The sequence below is a fragment of the Coturnix japonica genome, chromosome 23 (assembly GCF_001577835.2).
Source record: "Coturnix japonica isolate 7356 chromosome 23, Coturnix japonica 2.1, whole genome shotgun sequence".
In the NCBI taxonomy this organism is placed as follows: domain Eukaryota; kingdom Metazoa; phylum Chordata; class Aves; order Galliformes; family Phasianidae; genus Coturnix; species Coturnix japonica.
Window position 1 is genome coordinate 199492 of NC_029538.1, and position 15463 is coordinate 214954.

General features: G+C 54.5%; 1 protein-coding gene across 1 annotated transcript; it reads right to left on the bottom strand.

The window, feature by feature from the left end:
- Positions 1-1637: 1637 nt before the first annotated feature.
- LIN28A (lin-28 homolog A) lies at positions 1638-12952 on the bottom strand. The gene is made up of 4 exons (XM_032449048.1): positions 12916-12952; positions 11672-12093; positions 3547-3731; positions 1638-2577 (listed from the first exon to the last, which is right to left on the bottom strand). Exons 1-4 carry the CDS (start codon positions 12950-12952, stop codon positions 2364-2366), a joined length of 858 nt encoding a protein of 285 aa, XP_032304939.1. The 3' UTR covers positions 1638-2363.
- Positions 12953-15463: the final 2511 nt, after the last annotated feature.

Below are 15463 nucleotides of genomic sequence, written 5' to 3' on the forward strand. Positions count from 1 at the left end.
AAGAGGAAAGATTTACAGAGGTATTTACAGATACTAGGCAGCTAGCAGAAAAATACCAAACTATTAAATGGGGCAGGGGGGAAAGGTCCTACACGACTCTTCAGACAGATACAAGAACCAGCAACTGGCGACCAAGGTGGGCCAGCAGTCCCCACTTTGGGACCGAAGCCCAGGGTTAGACACGCAGCCTGGTATGTTCTATTGCATTTACCCCGTTCAGACAAAAGCAGATCTCCTGAAGTGGGTTAGTCTAAATCTCATCACTAGTCGAGAACTTGAGGTCCTTCCCCCACCCTCCCAAGAAGAGACCACCACCTCACCATAGGAACTACTGGAGCAGGGCAGGTTCAGCTGGGAGCCACTCTCCAACCCCACAAGCCTCAGGGCAGGGGTAGACTTGGGGCAGAAACAAACCCCAGAGGGGCTGCCAGGTGCAGTGATTGCTGCTGGTAAGGTTGGAGTAGATGCTCTCCATCTAGTCCAGCCTTGCTCCACATCTAAACCTATATTCTAGTAAAGAACATCAGAAACCGTATACATGTCCTGAGACACCAGCATGGTAAGACCACTGCACTGGGAAGGCTCCAGCCAGCCCCGGGCTGTGGAGCAGAGTGTTGATGGCCCAAAAGAAGGGATGCAGAGCATCCCTCAGCCATCATGAGCCCATGTATGGTGAAAGCCAGGGAGGGAGGAGAGAGATGGAACAGTTGCCCTCCTTGGCCATGAGTTGGGTCCACCTTGGCACCAGGTCTCTTGTACCAGCAGGTCCCAGCTTGGGGACAGGTGAGGGCCCAAAACAATGCTCAGTCTCTCAGCACCCTCCCTGGTTGCTGTCAGTTCTCATTGCATGCCCTGGAAGCCCCATTCTGACTTTTAGGTCATCATCCCTATGGCATCCTGTGTGGCATCCCAGCCCGCTGATGATGGGGATTCTGATACAGGGTGGACAAGAGCGTTCCCATGGGGCAGCAGGGAGGGGGCATGTAAACAGGAGAGAGAAATGGAGGACAGTCCTCAAAAACCACCGGGCTGGGAGAAAATCTGGAGTTGGGGAGCCAACACGGGCTCTAGCAGCTGTTCCCTGCCCTGCAGCACTGCCTGGCTTCTCCGTCCCTGTTCATGGACCCACAGACCCAAATTCCTCCTTAGCCCAGCAGAGAAGGGAAAGAGATTCTATTAATACAGTTAAAAAGGAAACAAAACCCAAACATACCAAAAAACACAACCAAGAAGCTCAACAACATATCAGTCCACCTAGCGAACATCCAGTGAGGTAGATCTACTCTTCCAATACAAACTTTGTCACATCTTTGTGCTGTTAGAAAAAACCCTCCTCTCTGTCCAGCACTGGGCTATAGAGGTATTTTATCCCTGAGATTGCTCGAATACCTGAGAAGAAGTTGCAGGAATTAGGTCCTTTCTCTTTCTCTCTTTTTTTGTTTCTTCTTAAAGATTAAAATATACAAAAATACAAAAACTGAATATTTATATAAAAAGCAAAAACAAAACAAAACAAAAAAAAAAACCCCACAAAAGAAAAAAAAACAAAACCAAAAAAAAAAAAAAAAAAAAAAAAAAAAAAAAAAAAAAAAAAAAAAACCCCACAAAAAAAAAAAAAAAAAAACCAAAAAAAAAAAAAAAAAAAAGAAACAAATCAAAGACAACAAACAAACCCAAAGATACGTCATTCACGCACATCCTAGTGCAGCTTTCACTTGGCATTGGCTTTGGCACGGTTGGGGCATCTGGCCCCAGAAGAAGGGCTGTCACTGGAGCCAATAAATAAAGGCAAGGCTGGGGAGGGATAAGGGCAGCCGCTGCCACCCCAGGTCCCTGTTTTCCTATACCCATGGGTGGCTTAGCCCAGGGTGCTGGTGCAGCGTGGGCAGGAGGAGCAGCAGTGTTTGTCCCATGTGGGTTTGATCCATGCAGAAGGCTGAGCTGCACTGAGCCACATGCTGCTCTGTAGGGTAAAGAATAGCACTCCCAGCCCTGTGTTTCAGAGGTGAGGAGCTGTAGGAGCCACGGGACCGGCCTGTGGGCATCCCTTCCAGCCCTGCCACCCTTGTCTCTCCCTGCTCCGGCCATGGGGCAGGGAGCAAGTAGACACCAGAGACTCCCTGAGCTGTGCCTCCCTGCTCCTCCTCCTAGCTTCCTGGAGAATGAAGATGAACCAATTTATTTATTATATATATATATTTTTTTTTATCTGGGAGAGGTGTGTTGGATGCTCCCCCTTCTATTTTTGGAGCCATCCCAATTAAAACTGGGTTTTAAGGAGAATAAAGTTCTGCCCTTATCCCTCCCTGTTTGCCTTGCCAAAGCCTCTCCATCCTGGTGTTAGCCCTCCCCACCACCTGCCATCATTCCCGGGTTTCAGGGAGCAGGGCCGAGCTGTGCATGTCCTCCTCCTCACGGAAGTAGGCAGGCTTTCCCTGAGAGCTGGGGGACTGCTGAGCTTTGGCGGGGCAGTTGGCGACCATGTGGCTGATGCTCTGGCAGAAGTGGCATTTCTTGGGCTGCGGAGGCAGCTTGCACTCTTTGGCATGGTGGTCCAGCCCTCCGCAGTTGTAGCATCTGCGGGAGGAGGAGAGAGATTCGAGGAGGGGAAACAAAGGGAGGGGACTCACTGGAGCCAGGGGGGGGACCCTGGGTTTGCTCCCTGGTGGTTTTAGATCTGTCCCAGTGGTGCTGCTAGTACCCAGGAGATGGCAGCAAACCCACGTGCTGGAAACAAGCACAGGGGGATGAAACTGGGGGGCTCACAGGCCTCTGGCACCACTATATTTATGGACCCTGAGTATTTGGATCCTGCATCACAGGTTACCCCATGTTATGAGCTGCCAGCGCTCGGTGCAACAGGAACAGGCACAATCTGGTTTTCTAACTCACCGGGAAACCTGAAGTTGTGAGTATCGCTCTTTCTTTTCTCTCTCCAGTTCCCTTCCTGCTCAGTGAAACCCCCAAACTTTCACTATCTCCTGTCCTTCCCCAGTTCGCTTCCAACTGACTGGAAACCCCAAACTAAGGGGTGGAGCCGCAGCCTTGCTGGGGCGCACAGTCTCTCTGGGGACACTGAGATCCAGTACCCCAGGCAGCAGGGCTGAAGGGTGGCCAAGAACTGGCTCCAGGGTCCAGAGCCTGCCCGTAGGAGCCACTGCCAGGACATCCGGTCATTTCCTTCCCACAAGCAAGGGTTTCTCTTAGAGAAAATTACCCCCTGCCCAGCTCAACCCACCACAGCTCCTACACACAAGGGGAGCGTCAGCCCGGGGTGTCCCCGACCTCTGCCCTCTTGCTTCTGTCTCTCTGCCCTTTCCCCACCAAGCTGCATCTGCCACTCATTAAGTGCTGGAGGAAGTGGCTTTCACAGAGGAAGGGTCGCTGCCCACACTGTGCCCTGCAGCCCCTGGCCAAATGTGGGCAGGACAGGGCAACACGAGGGGTCCCTGACCACACAGCCCCCACCAAAGCCCAGCCCCAGGCAGTTCCTGGCACCCGCAGGGCTCAGAGCCAGCCCTGGATCAGACCTCATCTGCCCCTTACCGGTCTCCTTTTGATCTGCGTTTCTGCAGGCTCTTGCCCTTGGGTCTCCGCTCACTGCCAATGCAGAAGACGCCCCCCGGACCAGTCACCCGGATGGATTCCAAACCTTTGGAGGATTTCTTAAAGGTGAATTCAACGGCTTCACCCTCCTTCAGGCTGCGGAAGCCCTCCATGTGCAGCTTGCTCTGAGGGCAGGAGAGGATGGCAGTCAGTGCTTGCATCCCAGCACACCGTGAGTCCCATCCCATGGTGCCAGGGGTGCTGATGTCCCTCCCCCACACCCAAGGGAGTGGGCGTCAGGACCAAGCCTGACTGTGCACTTTTCATCTGATGATAATGCAGAGATGAGATGGATTCACTAACCTGAGAAATAAGGAGCTCTGACCCTAATATCTGCAGGGTTTGCTGCAAAATGCTGGCGCTCCACACTGCAAACCAGCAGACCCCTTCTCTCCTTCCAACCCTGCACTGCATCCTGCAAGCTCCCAAAGCTGCAGGGAAATGCAAAAGTTCATTTTGCTTTGCACATGCACATGCAGTCCTTCTCTCTTCCCCATCAAGAGGCAGAACAGGAGGGACATGGATGCACAACCAGAAGATTTCGCCCCAAAGCACAGCTGAGCTGCAGAGGATGCAGCACACTGGGTAGGAATTGGGGCCCTCAGGGCAGCGTTCGCTGGTCCCTCCCCGCTGCGCTTTGCAAAACAATAAGGAGCTTTTCTCTGGGGCCCAAAGGTTGCTATTGCCTGTTCTGACATAACACGCCTGTTCCCAAAAACGAGTCTCCTCTGGCCTTAACTCAACCTAACTCTGTGCTACTATTGCTTCAGCATCCTTAAAAAGCTGCTGAGCTGGATGCTGGAGCAGGGTAACCCTAAAGCTCCATCCCTTTATATGCCCCAGCAATTAAGCTGCTATTTGGCTGTGTCTGCTGGGGGCATCCCCTGTCCCTCTGGGATCACAGCACAGAGCAACGCTGAAAGCAAACCTGGGAGTTCAGAAGGACCTAGAGTGGGAGAAGGTGGAAAAATACACTGCTTTCATGAGAGCCATCCATTTCAGCAGAACAACATCACAGGGTGTGGAGGTGCACCCGACATTTCCTGCCTATCGGTGCCATGAGCCAGTGAGCTGAACCAGCGCTGCCACATCCCAAGCAGACAACTGAGCAGAGATTTTGCTCTGCTTCATTAGTGGAAGTCTGACGACCGTAAGCAAAGAGTTAAGAGGGATTTGCTGTCAGAGGGAGGAGCAGCTCTGTGTCACTGGGCTGGGATTCCCGTCAGAGCATGGCACTAACATGCAGCCATAGGACCCTGCTTTTATGAATGAAGCATCTCCCATTCATGGGCTGCAAGTTCTGTCACATGGCCGTCCATGCTTCCCACAGGGATGCAATGCAAGCATGGTACTTGGAAAAGCACACCACTTTCCTCTTCCTTTTCCTCTTCACCCCCCACTCTGTTCAGGATCCACATGGGGACACCTCACATGAAAGCAGAGAGGGAGGAAATTGAGTTTTTGGTGTTTAGGAGTGATTTTACTGAGTACGACCTTGCAGGATGTGCATGCATCTGTGAGCACACGGAGGAACTGGAAATGCAGCAGAGCTTGAGGAACTGCCCTTTTTCCTGCTGCTTTTTCCCCGCTTCCTCTCCCAAACCTCCCATGGGGCTTTCTCCACACCAGTCCCTACCACAACATCCTGGAGTCTGGCTCAGGGTGGGAAAAACCCTATGGGGCAGTGCCACATCACCCGTATCTGCTCACCCACAGGGACAGGGGCAAGGACCCTCCAGATGGAACCACCTTCCTTGTCTACTGCCAAAAACAGCACCAAAACCTGCTCCACAAGGCCTGCCACAGGTGAGTCCCCTGGCAAGCTCAGTGTAACCACAAACATCACTATCCAGTCCCAGCTCAGCTTCCCCCAGGCTGTGTGTCATGGTGAGGATGCTGAGCATCACCAGGAGGGTAACATGGTTTAGCAAGCATGGTGGTGATGAGCTGATGGTTGGGCTAGGTGATCTTAGTAGTCTTTGCCAGCCTTAATGATTCTATGAATCTGGGATGCTGGGCATGATTGCCAAGAGGTTGCTGAGCACCACCTAAGCAGGAGCCATGTTCAGGGCATGGAAGAGCTGAGCTCTGCTTGGTGTCACTGCTGGAAGCTGGGGGACATGAGGCAGCTGCCTGCCCAGACCTCCATCTCCCGCAGAGATCTCCATCAGGGTGTTTACAGCCCAGCTGTGTTTACACTGCCAGCAATCAAATCTCACAAGCACTCTGCTCTGTGCAGTGGGTCAAAGCTGCACCGTGGTAAGGGGGACCCTGGCACCGTTTCCTGGGTCCCACTCCTCACCCATGATCATGATCTCCCTCTTCCCCTATCTCTCTCCCCAGAGTTGCTGCATCGTGGCTGACAACGAAGAGGAGGACTGGAGCCAAAGCTGCTGCAACATGATGGGGAAGCTATTTATTTTCCAGCAGCGAGTGAGGATGACAACTGCCTCCTCAGTCCCCAGCCCCCTCCGCCAAAAGGCCAAAGGAAACGCCCTCTCCCTGGGGAAGGAGGGGGGCAGCGGCCAGGGCACCCCAGCTCTCCCCCCGCTGCAGCCTTTTGAAGTGAGCTGCGAGTGGCTGGTGGTCCCTGCGCATCCCCTGCCCCCTTCCCAAAACACACACATTGCTGGCATTCCTCTGTTATCAGATAGGTAATCAAACTGCAGCCCATTGAATTAGCTGCATACCTCCTGCATCTGAAAGGAAGGGGCCCAGAGCCCCTGTCCCACACCACACACAAAGCGGGAGCCTTCCCAGGCCTCCACACCCCTCCCTCCCCAAAAAATAAAGAGAGGAAGGGGGGCCCAGAGAGAGCTGGGGATGCTGGCGAGGGAGGGGCCTAGGGGAGGGCCTGGGCTGGGAGCCACCGGGGCTGGCCAGCGAGAACAAAGGGCTGGCCGTGCTCATGCCGGCCAAATTCCAGGAGTTCCAGGCCACGGCGGGGGGAGGAAGCGTGGCTGGCATGGACACGGCCTCACTGACCCTCTTCACTGGCTATGGGGCCTAACAGTCCCTCTGCTGCGCTGTGGTCACCCTCCTGAGCTCCACTGTGCCCCACACACATTGGCATGGTTTGGGGGGCCAGGGTTTGGGGTCTGGGGTTGGTCTTGGGGAGGTGGTTTTGGTGGGCAGTGTGTGGAGTGACCCCCGGCTCTCAAACAAAAAGTGTTTGTAACAAAACTGTGTTTTGAAGCATAAGTACCAATGGGGTTCTGCTTGTTGTCAATAGGATTCAGAGTTAACTGGTAGGACAAGGAGCAGCAGCAGAACTAACACTGCCTGTCCCCACTCCCTGCAGTGCCAGGCAGCCCCACCGTGGGCCCTTCACCCGTGCCAAAAACCACCACCATTATTTAATGCAGACAAAGCCACTGGACCAGCAGCTGAGCACTGCCCACTGCCCCACTGCACCCCACACCCCCATTCCGCCCATTCCCCCTTCCCCACCTGCACCTCCCACCTCTTCCTCTCATCCCACAAACTCCCCCTTGTCCCTTTGGGGTTGGAGCATCCCAAACCCAACACCGCTCCCCAGGCAATGGCAGCAGTTCTGTGGCAGCCCCGGTTTTGCCCCCACTCTGCTGGGTGCAGGAGGGGCTCGGCTGGCCCCAGGGTCACCATTGTCCCTGCGGCCTCCCCAGTGTGACACAAGGGGACGTTTATTCCAGCCGGCCCTGGCCACTCAATCAAACCATCTTTGTGTCCAGAGGGGCCTCAGGAGGAGCGGCTGCTGCACCTCGCCCTTATCTGTGTGGGGAATTGCTTTGCTTTAAACTCTGAAATCTCTGGGCAAACAAGCCTGGGTGGGATGCTGCATTAGGAGCAGCTCTGGTGCTGAGCTGTCTGGGACAACTGGGGCAGCCCGTTCCTGTGTTTCCCCAGTGTGGGTTTGGCAGAGAATCCTTCCTCACTCCTGTGCCAGGGGGAGCAGAGGGCTTGCACTCACCCACTTTGAGCTAATGCTTGCCCAGTCTAGGCTGGCACAGCAGTGATTCCTACCTGGAATTCCCTCTTCCCAAATCCCACAGCAAATCTTTCCATGGTGCTGCAGTTTTGGGGCAGAACAGGGAGCACCTGCCTGCAGATCAGTGCTGGTGCCAGCATCGGGTAGATGCTGGAAAGAAGAGATGCTACAGGGATGGGGGAACCCAGCTCAGTGAGCACCAAAATATCACTGGGGCTTTTCAGGCTCTGTATTGCTGCTCAGTTTCCTCAAAGTAAATCCAAAACAAAGCCATTTTCTTGCCAAAAGAATCTGGCATTCTCTTCATTTTCTACTATAAGCAAGTGAAACTAAACACCAGGTTAATTTTGGGTAAAACAACCCATTCACTAAGAGTCACCTGTCCTAAATCCACATTTCCACTCACTTTTACCAGCACCAGGTTGCCAAAACTATGCTCGTCCCATGTGAGGGGAGGGAGCAGCAGCAGTGGCCACACAGAGGGTAATTAGGATCAGCTGCTGCATATTAATTTCATACTCCCATATTGGAGCATGTCCAGGAGCGCAGCACCTTCCCTTGGTGAGAGAGGCTCCATCCAGATTATTTTAATGACTAAATAAATTCGGGGGGTTGAGGTTAGAAATGGTGGAGCTGGGGGTGGCCGGGGATGGGGCTCAGAGAATGGCAGAAATCACATTCATTTGGACCATTTTCTCTTGCAAACCATGTAAGGGTTTTTTTTTTGTTGTTGTTGTTTTTTTTCTTTCCCTCTCCCTGCCATCACCCCGGGGGCTCAGAGCAGAGGATGGGGGAAGGGAGGTGCCTGCAGCCAACAGTTAATCTTTAGACAGAGACAGGAGGCTTTTTTTTTGTGTGTGTGTGCATCTTGAGGGAGGTTTCAGGGCTGGGATAAAGCCGCTCTCATTCACAATTTGCCGTCCAACAGACAAGGCATTCCCAGCAATTCCCATTCCCAGGTTGCAGCAGTGCATTTTGTGATGCAGTTTTATCCCTGCACTTATTAAAAAGAAAATAATAATAATAAAAAATAAAATAATAATAAAAACAAAACAAACAACAAAGGGATTGCTCACTCCTCCCCTCCCCCCCCCCCCAGAAAGCAGAGAGGCCAAAGTACATCTCTGCCCCATGGAGCCCTTCTGAGGGGATGTACCCCATCCCGCAGCTCCCTCCTGCACCCACAGGAGCATCTTAAACCAGACTGGAAAACTGAGATTTTTATGCCCCCCCGCTTTCATAGGCATCCGATGTGCTGCCTCTTCCCTTTCCTATGGGGCTGCATCCTGCCCCACAGTTCAGCCCTGTAAAGGCAGAACCCCTCTCTCCAGGGAGAAATCTCTTGTGTGTGCCTTTGCAGGAACTCTGGAATTGAGCTGCTCTCCAACACATGCTTTTCTTAAAACCTCCCATCGTTCTCACTTCCCATCAGTGCTCCATGGCACCAGCCCGGGGTGCCCTCATGGAACCTACAGTGGAAGGGCAGCTGATGTGCCCCTCTGTGCTGTTCCCCACAGCCCTTGGTGGGGATGGAGCCCCATGCCCATTGTGAGGCTCCTGGAGCTGATGGCACCTGGGTAACCACAGCCCCCTGCCTGGGCAGAACATGATGGCCACGTCCTGGCCACATCTCTGGTATGGCCCACTTGTCACCAAGATGTCTAAAAATGAACTCTTGCAGCATCTCTGAGTCTCAGCTGTGCCCAGCAAGCTCCCCATGCCAAAAATCATGAAAAGGAGCAAAACTATCCAACACTCCTAAACAAGGATTTCAGCTTGTTAGGTTGGATAAACACTGAGATGCAGAAAGGTACGAGGCTGGGAGAAGCCCCATCCCCTCAGCTCTCAGCCAAGGCTGTGGGGCAGCACACTGGGCTCTGGGGATGCTGGAATGGGGCATGCAGATTTTCCCCTTTCTCATCCCAGCAGCATTACAAACCCAGGACCACAGCCCCCAAATGAATCCATCTCCAGTGTCCAGGGGAGGCATTTTAACCCAAATGCCTCATTTTGAGCTCACAATGAGAGGGAAAGGCAGCCCTGAAGGAGCCCTGTTAGTCTCCTGTCCTGCCGAGATTTTAATCTCTTTGTGATCAGATAAAGGGGGAGAGAGATGGAGACGCGCTCCCCGCAGAGCAGGGCTATTCAGACCTGGTTCCTGTAATAAAGTGATTTAATAGATCTAAAGAGGCCAATTCCCTTCTTTCTCCCACAATTACTTCCTGTGGGTCATCATTCACATATGTAAATGAAGAGGGCACGGCTCTGGGGGGCTCTGGTTGTTGTACCCCAATGGTTGGGTGGAAGCACCAAGCTGGGTGCTGGTTGCAGCACCCTGACCCCATACTGGCTTTTGCCCTTTAGGGTCTGACCTGCTCTCCCTGGGTGCTGAGCAGGGTCGAGGTGATGCTGGCAATGCTCTGCAGTGGGACAGTCCCAGTAGGCTTCACCGCAGGAAAGCAGTGACTTTAAGCCAAGAGCAAATGGAGTAGTGATGGAAACACTGCATCAACCCCAAATGGCCTTACTGCGGGTGGCTGCATGCGCCAGGAACATTCAGGCTCTGCTGCATACATCTGGGCAGTGAGAATCACACCTGCTCTGGGCTCCCCAGTGCCACCTCATACCCTAAATTGTCCAGTGCCCAGTGCTTGCTGCCTTCTAAGCACACCAAACTCTGCTCTGGTCTCCAACAAATGGGGAGTGCCAGGAGGACACCCTGTTCGTCCTCTTTTCCTGCAGGAATGTGAGCGAGAGCAATCAGGAAACCAGACTGTCTGGGGGCAATAAAGACTGAGGAGAGGGGCAGGAGGGAGGGAGGCTCCCCCCCACTGACACAACACTGACATGCAAAGACCCATTTGCTGCCCCTGGGGAGCACCTGGAGCTCAGCATTCCCTGGCAGGTTTGGAGACCTCAGACCCAAATCCAACATCACTTCTGCACAGCGGCTTCTACAAAGAAGGGGTTCGGTTCTCCCCTATCCCTCTGGTTGCCAAGGGAGGGCTGAGAGGCCCTCAGGATCCATCACCAGCACAATCACTCCATCCCCATCCTGCCTCCAGCCAAATGCACAAAAACCATCCGAGTTTACTCCAAAGACATCCTTATCCCCCGTGCTCATACTGCCTCCCATCCCCAACAGCTGCTGCTCTCCCTGGAGGAGCAGAAGCCCATGTTCAGTGCACAGCCCCGTTGCCAAGCACCCAGCACTGAACTGTATCTCCCTCCCAGCAATGCCCCCATGACCCCAGTTCAAACTCCATCCCCAGTCCCATTTCCCCAAACCCTCCACACGGTCCCCACTAGGGCTGGATCCGTTCCCCACCTCTGAAGTGGCTTTGAGTAGCCATAATCCCAAAGCTGCAGTTTCCTTTGGTGCAGGACACCAGCAAGATATGCACGGGTCAAACCCGGACACGAGACCACAGTTACGGTATGGAAACCATAGAGGCACATGTGTGACCCCATGTGCTTTGTGCCATGCAGGATGAAGTGCAGCCCTAACCTGCTGACAGAGAGCTGGGCACATTGTAGTGGGACTTTGCCCCCCAAAACACAGCAGAGGAATCAAGCGCATGTCATCACAGTACTGATGGTTTTGTTTCCCTGCTTCCCAGGGATGAGCATCCCGGGGCTCGCATGGACTGAACCCCCACCCTTTGAGGATGAGATGGGGAAAGCCCCATCTTGCATCCCTGCATGGGGCACTGAGCACCCTATATGAGGCAGTGAGGGAAACACAGCTCTATCCCCTTTCCCTCCCTGGGGTGAGCAGCATCCCTGCCCCGCTGTGCCCTATGTACCCCTTTTTTTCACTGAATGGGCACCTGCTCCTCTGTACCCAGCCCTCCAAAGAGCTCCCCAGTGAACCACCACGAGAAAATTAAATGATCCCAAGGATCAGTTTACGGGGTTGCTCCCTGGAGAGCGATCCAAGGGCTGCACTGCCCTTCTCTGCCCTCCTCTCACAAACATGGGGAATCCCATCACCCCCAGGACACCAATTTGGGATGGCAGTAGAGGCACGGAGATCTGAAGGGCAGAATGCTGGGGCTGCACCCCACCGCCTCCAACCCCAAACCAGCTGCAGCATACCTGGTGCACGAAGACATCGACGGGTGAGTCCAGCGTCGCGCCACCCTTGGCTGTCATGGAGAGGAAGCCGAAGCCCATGCGGACGTTGAACCACTTACAGATGCCGGAGCCATGCAGGGGTTGGGAATCATTCTCGGCTTTGGGTGAATCTCCAGCCAGCTCCTCGCCCGGCTTCGCACCTGGGGAGAGAGCCAGCGAGCACCTGAGTGGGGCTGGAGGGGGTCCCACACCCCTCTGCCCCCAGGGAAGGAACAGAAAGAGCCCAAGTTTGGGTCCTGCTGGATGGGAAAGGCAAAAAAATGACCGCGGTGACCCAAAAGCGGCGATCCGCTGCGCCCACGTGTGTGCGTGTGGGATCGCAGGGGACTGCAGGGAGAGCGGGGGTGGGAGCGCTGGGGCCGTTCTCCAGTCCAAAGTGTTTAAGAAAAAAAATAAATAAATACGTAAATAAAAATAAAAAAGAAGAATAATTGAAAAAATAATCCAAATAAAGCAGCCCAAAATGCATCACTAGGAAAAAAATAAAAATAAAAATTAACGACGGTGATTTTTTGTTTTGTTGGTTTTGTTTTTTTTTTTAAAGAAAAACTAAAGGATAAAGGAAAAAAAACCAAAACAACAAAAAATCGGAAAAACTCCCCCAAAACACCGACCCGACCCTCCTGCCCCAGCACGCCGCGCTGCGATGAGGATTCCCCGCAGCACCGGGAGCTCTGCTCCCCACTGACCCCAGCCCGACAGCCCTCAGCTCCTGCGCTCAGTCCGGGGCTGGGCTGAAAAAATTCCCCTCACGCCGGGCCCGGGACACAGCGGGGATCAGCGGGGCTGGGGGGGTCCCAGACCCCCGTCGGGCTCTGCCGCCGTTATTAATAATCGCGGAGCCGAGGAGGGCTGCGACAATAATATAACTTAACCTGCAAACTGCTGGTTGGAAACAGACCCCATCCCGACACTCGCTTGCGGTTGTGGCTGTTACCGCCTCCTCCCTCCTCCTCCTCCTCGGGCAGCTTTGAGGGTATCAGCCCAAAAAAAAAAAAAAAAAACAACGAAAAAAAAAAAAAGCAACAAAAAAGGCCGGCTTAGACCCCGACGGGAGGGAGCCGGGAGAGGTTTGACTCCATCTTCACTCCAACAATAGGGGTGGGAGGGAGCGGGAGGGTTTTTTCAAAGGCTCCCAAATTCTCGCAGACAATAGAAGCCCCCGCTGCCCCCACCCCTCACCCCCAACTCAGGCCGGGACCCACCCGAGGGGCTGGGGGACGCCGAGCCCCGCGCCGCCATCCCGCCCCCACGTGATCCTAATTAACCCCCCCCCCTCCCCACTCCCCCCGGCTAATAGCGACACATTCCGGGAGGGATTTGGGTGGAGGGCGGTGTGACCTCCCCCCCACTGAGGGGCGAGGCCACCTGTCAAGGGGAAGACGCGAAGAGGAGATGGGACCCCCCCCATACCCATACCCAGAACTCGGGGGGGTCCCAACGCCATTTCGCCACCTGAGAGCCGCCCAGGTCGCTCGTGGGTCCGGGCTTTGCAGGGGCTACTGAGGGAAAGCGAGCGTTTTTTGGGGACACCTCGACCTCCCCGCAGCCCCATCCCAACTGCGGCACGCGGGATCTCCCCGAGGCCCCGACTTCGTCCCTCCCACGCGTGGCTGTGGGGAAAGAGGGCCCGGGCCGGGCGGGACAAAGGGCCGAGTGACCGCAGCACCATTTCCGGCGGGAGGACACTGCCCGCGGCCTCCCCGCCCCGCGGGGGCACAGCGCCTCCCGCAGCCTCCGCGGCCCCGCGCGGTGCGGGCGGTGCGTGGGCTGTCCGAGCTCTTCGGCCGCCCCCTTCCCCCCTCCTCGACGCTTCCACGGGAGGTGGATGTGGCATCGTCCACGCTGAGAGCCGCCTCTCCACGCGGGACCACATCATGCGTGGCCTTAATGCGCGGGAAAGGGGCAGTGTACGGAGGCTGAGCATTCTGAATGTCGTGGGGGCACCCACTGAAGGGGGAAAGGATGCGGGGTCCCTCTAGGAGAATCCCGCATGGGGGGATCCCGCGTGGGGGGCGCCGCCTGCCCGAGCGCTACGGAGCTGTCAGTGGTGCTGAAGTGCGCACTGTCCAGGGTTCTGCGCGGCGGCTGTTGCCGCCTTCCTCTTCCTCCTCTTCCTTCTCTTTCTCCTTCTCTTCCTCTTACCCTTCTCTCGCACCTCTCACCGCTGGACCGCTCCACTCCCGGGAGTTCTACGTAGCTCCCTCACTGCTGAGTTTATGGGATGAAGGAAGAAGAGGAGGAGGACAAAGATGGTTTTCCTCTTTGCAAGTGAGGGAAGGAAGGTAGGTGAAATGGACTCGGTGGTTGTGAGGACATGGCCCTAGTGCCCACAGCCAGTTGAGTCTCGATGACCGCATGCATCGGGGATGGGCAGAACAAGCAGTACTACCAGCACTCTGCGGTGTTAATAATGCAGTGATGCTCATAGGTTGTCCATCATATTTACACGAATGACAACGGGGATAGATGCGGTGGGGGGAATCCACACTAACAAGTCTCTTATCCCAACATCAGTCTTGAGTCAAGTCCTCAGAGCCAATAAACAGTCTACAATCGTAGGAGATAAGAGTCTGGCTGGTTGCTTTCCCTCCCACTATGGTGACAGGAGGACAGACAGAGCGTCCTTCAATTCATTCCTTCACTATGTGCCATCATAAGTGAACAAGCTCCCTGTCCCCAAACCGCTCTTTGGGGACCTCTTTGTGCCACTTCCATCCCCCTCCCCACCAACACGCAGCGGTCCGGATATCTGCTCTGTTCCCCATTCCCTGACCGTCCAAAGGAGCGGCAGCGTTTGGCACCCTCTCCTGGCCAACCCGAGGTAGTTGGCTTTGATTCTCGTTTTCGTTTGAGGAATAATTTGGATAGGAATGTGGAGTGAGAAAGAACAAAATAAAAAATTGGGATATTCTCTCGTGTCACTCCTTTCCTTTCCTGCTTCCTTCTGGCACCATTTCTTAACACTCCTCAGTTTCTGCTCATCCTCAGTGACTTCCCAATTACACGACCCTCAGCACAGCACCTCAGTGTCCCACTGGGATTCATCCCATCCACCCCCTGGCCTGGCGTCCTCTTTCTGTGTGTGGTGTATTTGTTTTTGAGGCCTGTTGAATGGCACATGTGAACGGGAAGGGGACTCCTTCCTGTTCTTTCAGAGCCAGTTGCTGCATGCGGCTCCGCTTCAAGGGAATAGCCAGCAAAGCGTTCGCTTTCACAAATAATGGCTTCATTAGATTGAAAGAAGTGGACAGTGACCTCTCTGAAATGGACTTTCTGACCCCTGCTGACCTTTGGCCCCGGCTCTGACAGACGGTAAATCTTCCCCTGTACACACAGCTAGGGTGAGGGACAGCAATGCCCAACCCAGTGCCAGGCACCACTGTGCCACCCACAACACTGGGTCCCAGCCCCACAGGATGAGGCCCAGGGAGCTGTGTGAAACCAGCTGTATGGGGTACAGATGTGACAATCATGGGATTGGTGTCCTTTCGGTGTTGTGGGTCAGGTCAGTGGCTGGCCCCAATGGTTGTTTTGTGGTGTCAGCCCCCAGTGTTGGCAGCACCAATGTGTGATGATCAGAAAGGTACAGAGGCATTATCTGAGTCCACTCTGGGGTGAATCAAGCTATCCTCCTGCACATCCCATTGGGCTTAGACCTCCTGGCTGCATATACAGAGACCACACTGCCACCTCTCTCCCCATCAGCACAGCTCCATTTGGGTGCTGATAACCATTGTGTGGCCAACTCAC

Coding starts and splice junctions, on each gene's coding strand:
- LIN28A (XM_032449048.1), bottom strand. CDS start 12,952: ATGGCGGCGCGGGGCTCGGCGTCCCCCAGCCCCTCGG. Junction 12,094..12,915: donor GGCGTCCCCCAGCCCCTCGG/GTGGGTCCCGGC, acceptor TATTTTTTTTCT/TAAACACTTTGGACTGGAGA. Junction 2,578..3,546: donor CGCAGATCAAAAGGAGACCG/GTAAGGGGCAGA, acceptor CTCCTCCCGCAG/ATGCTACAACTGCGGAGGGC.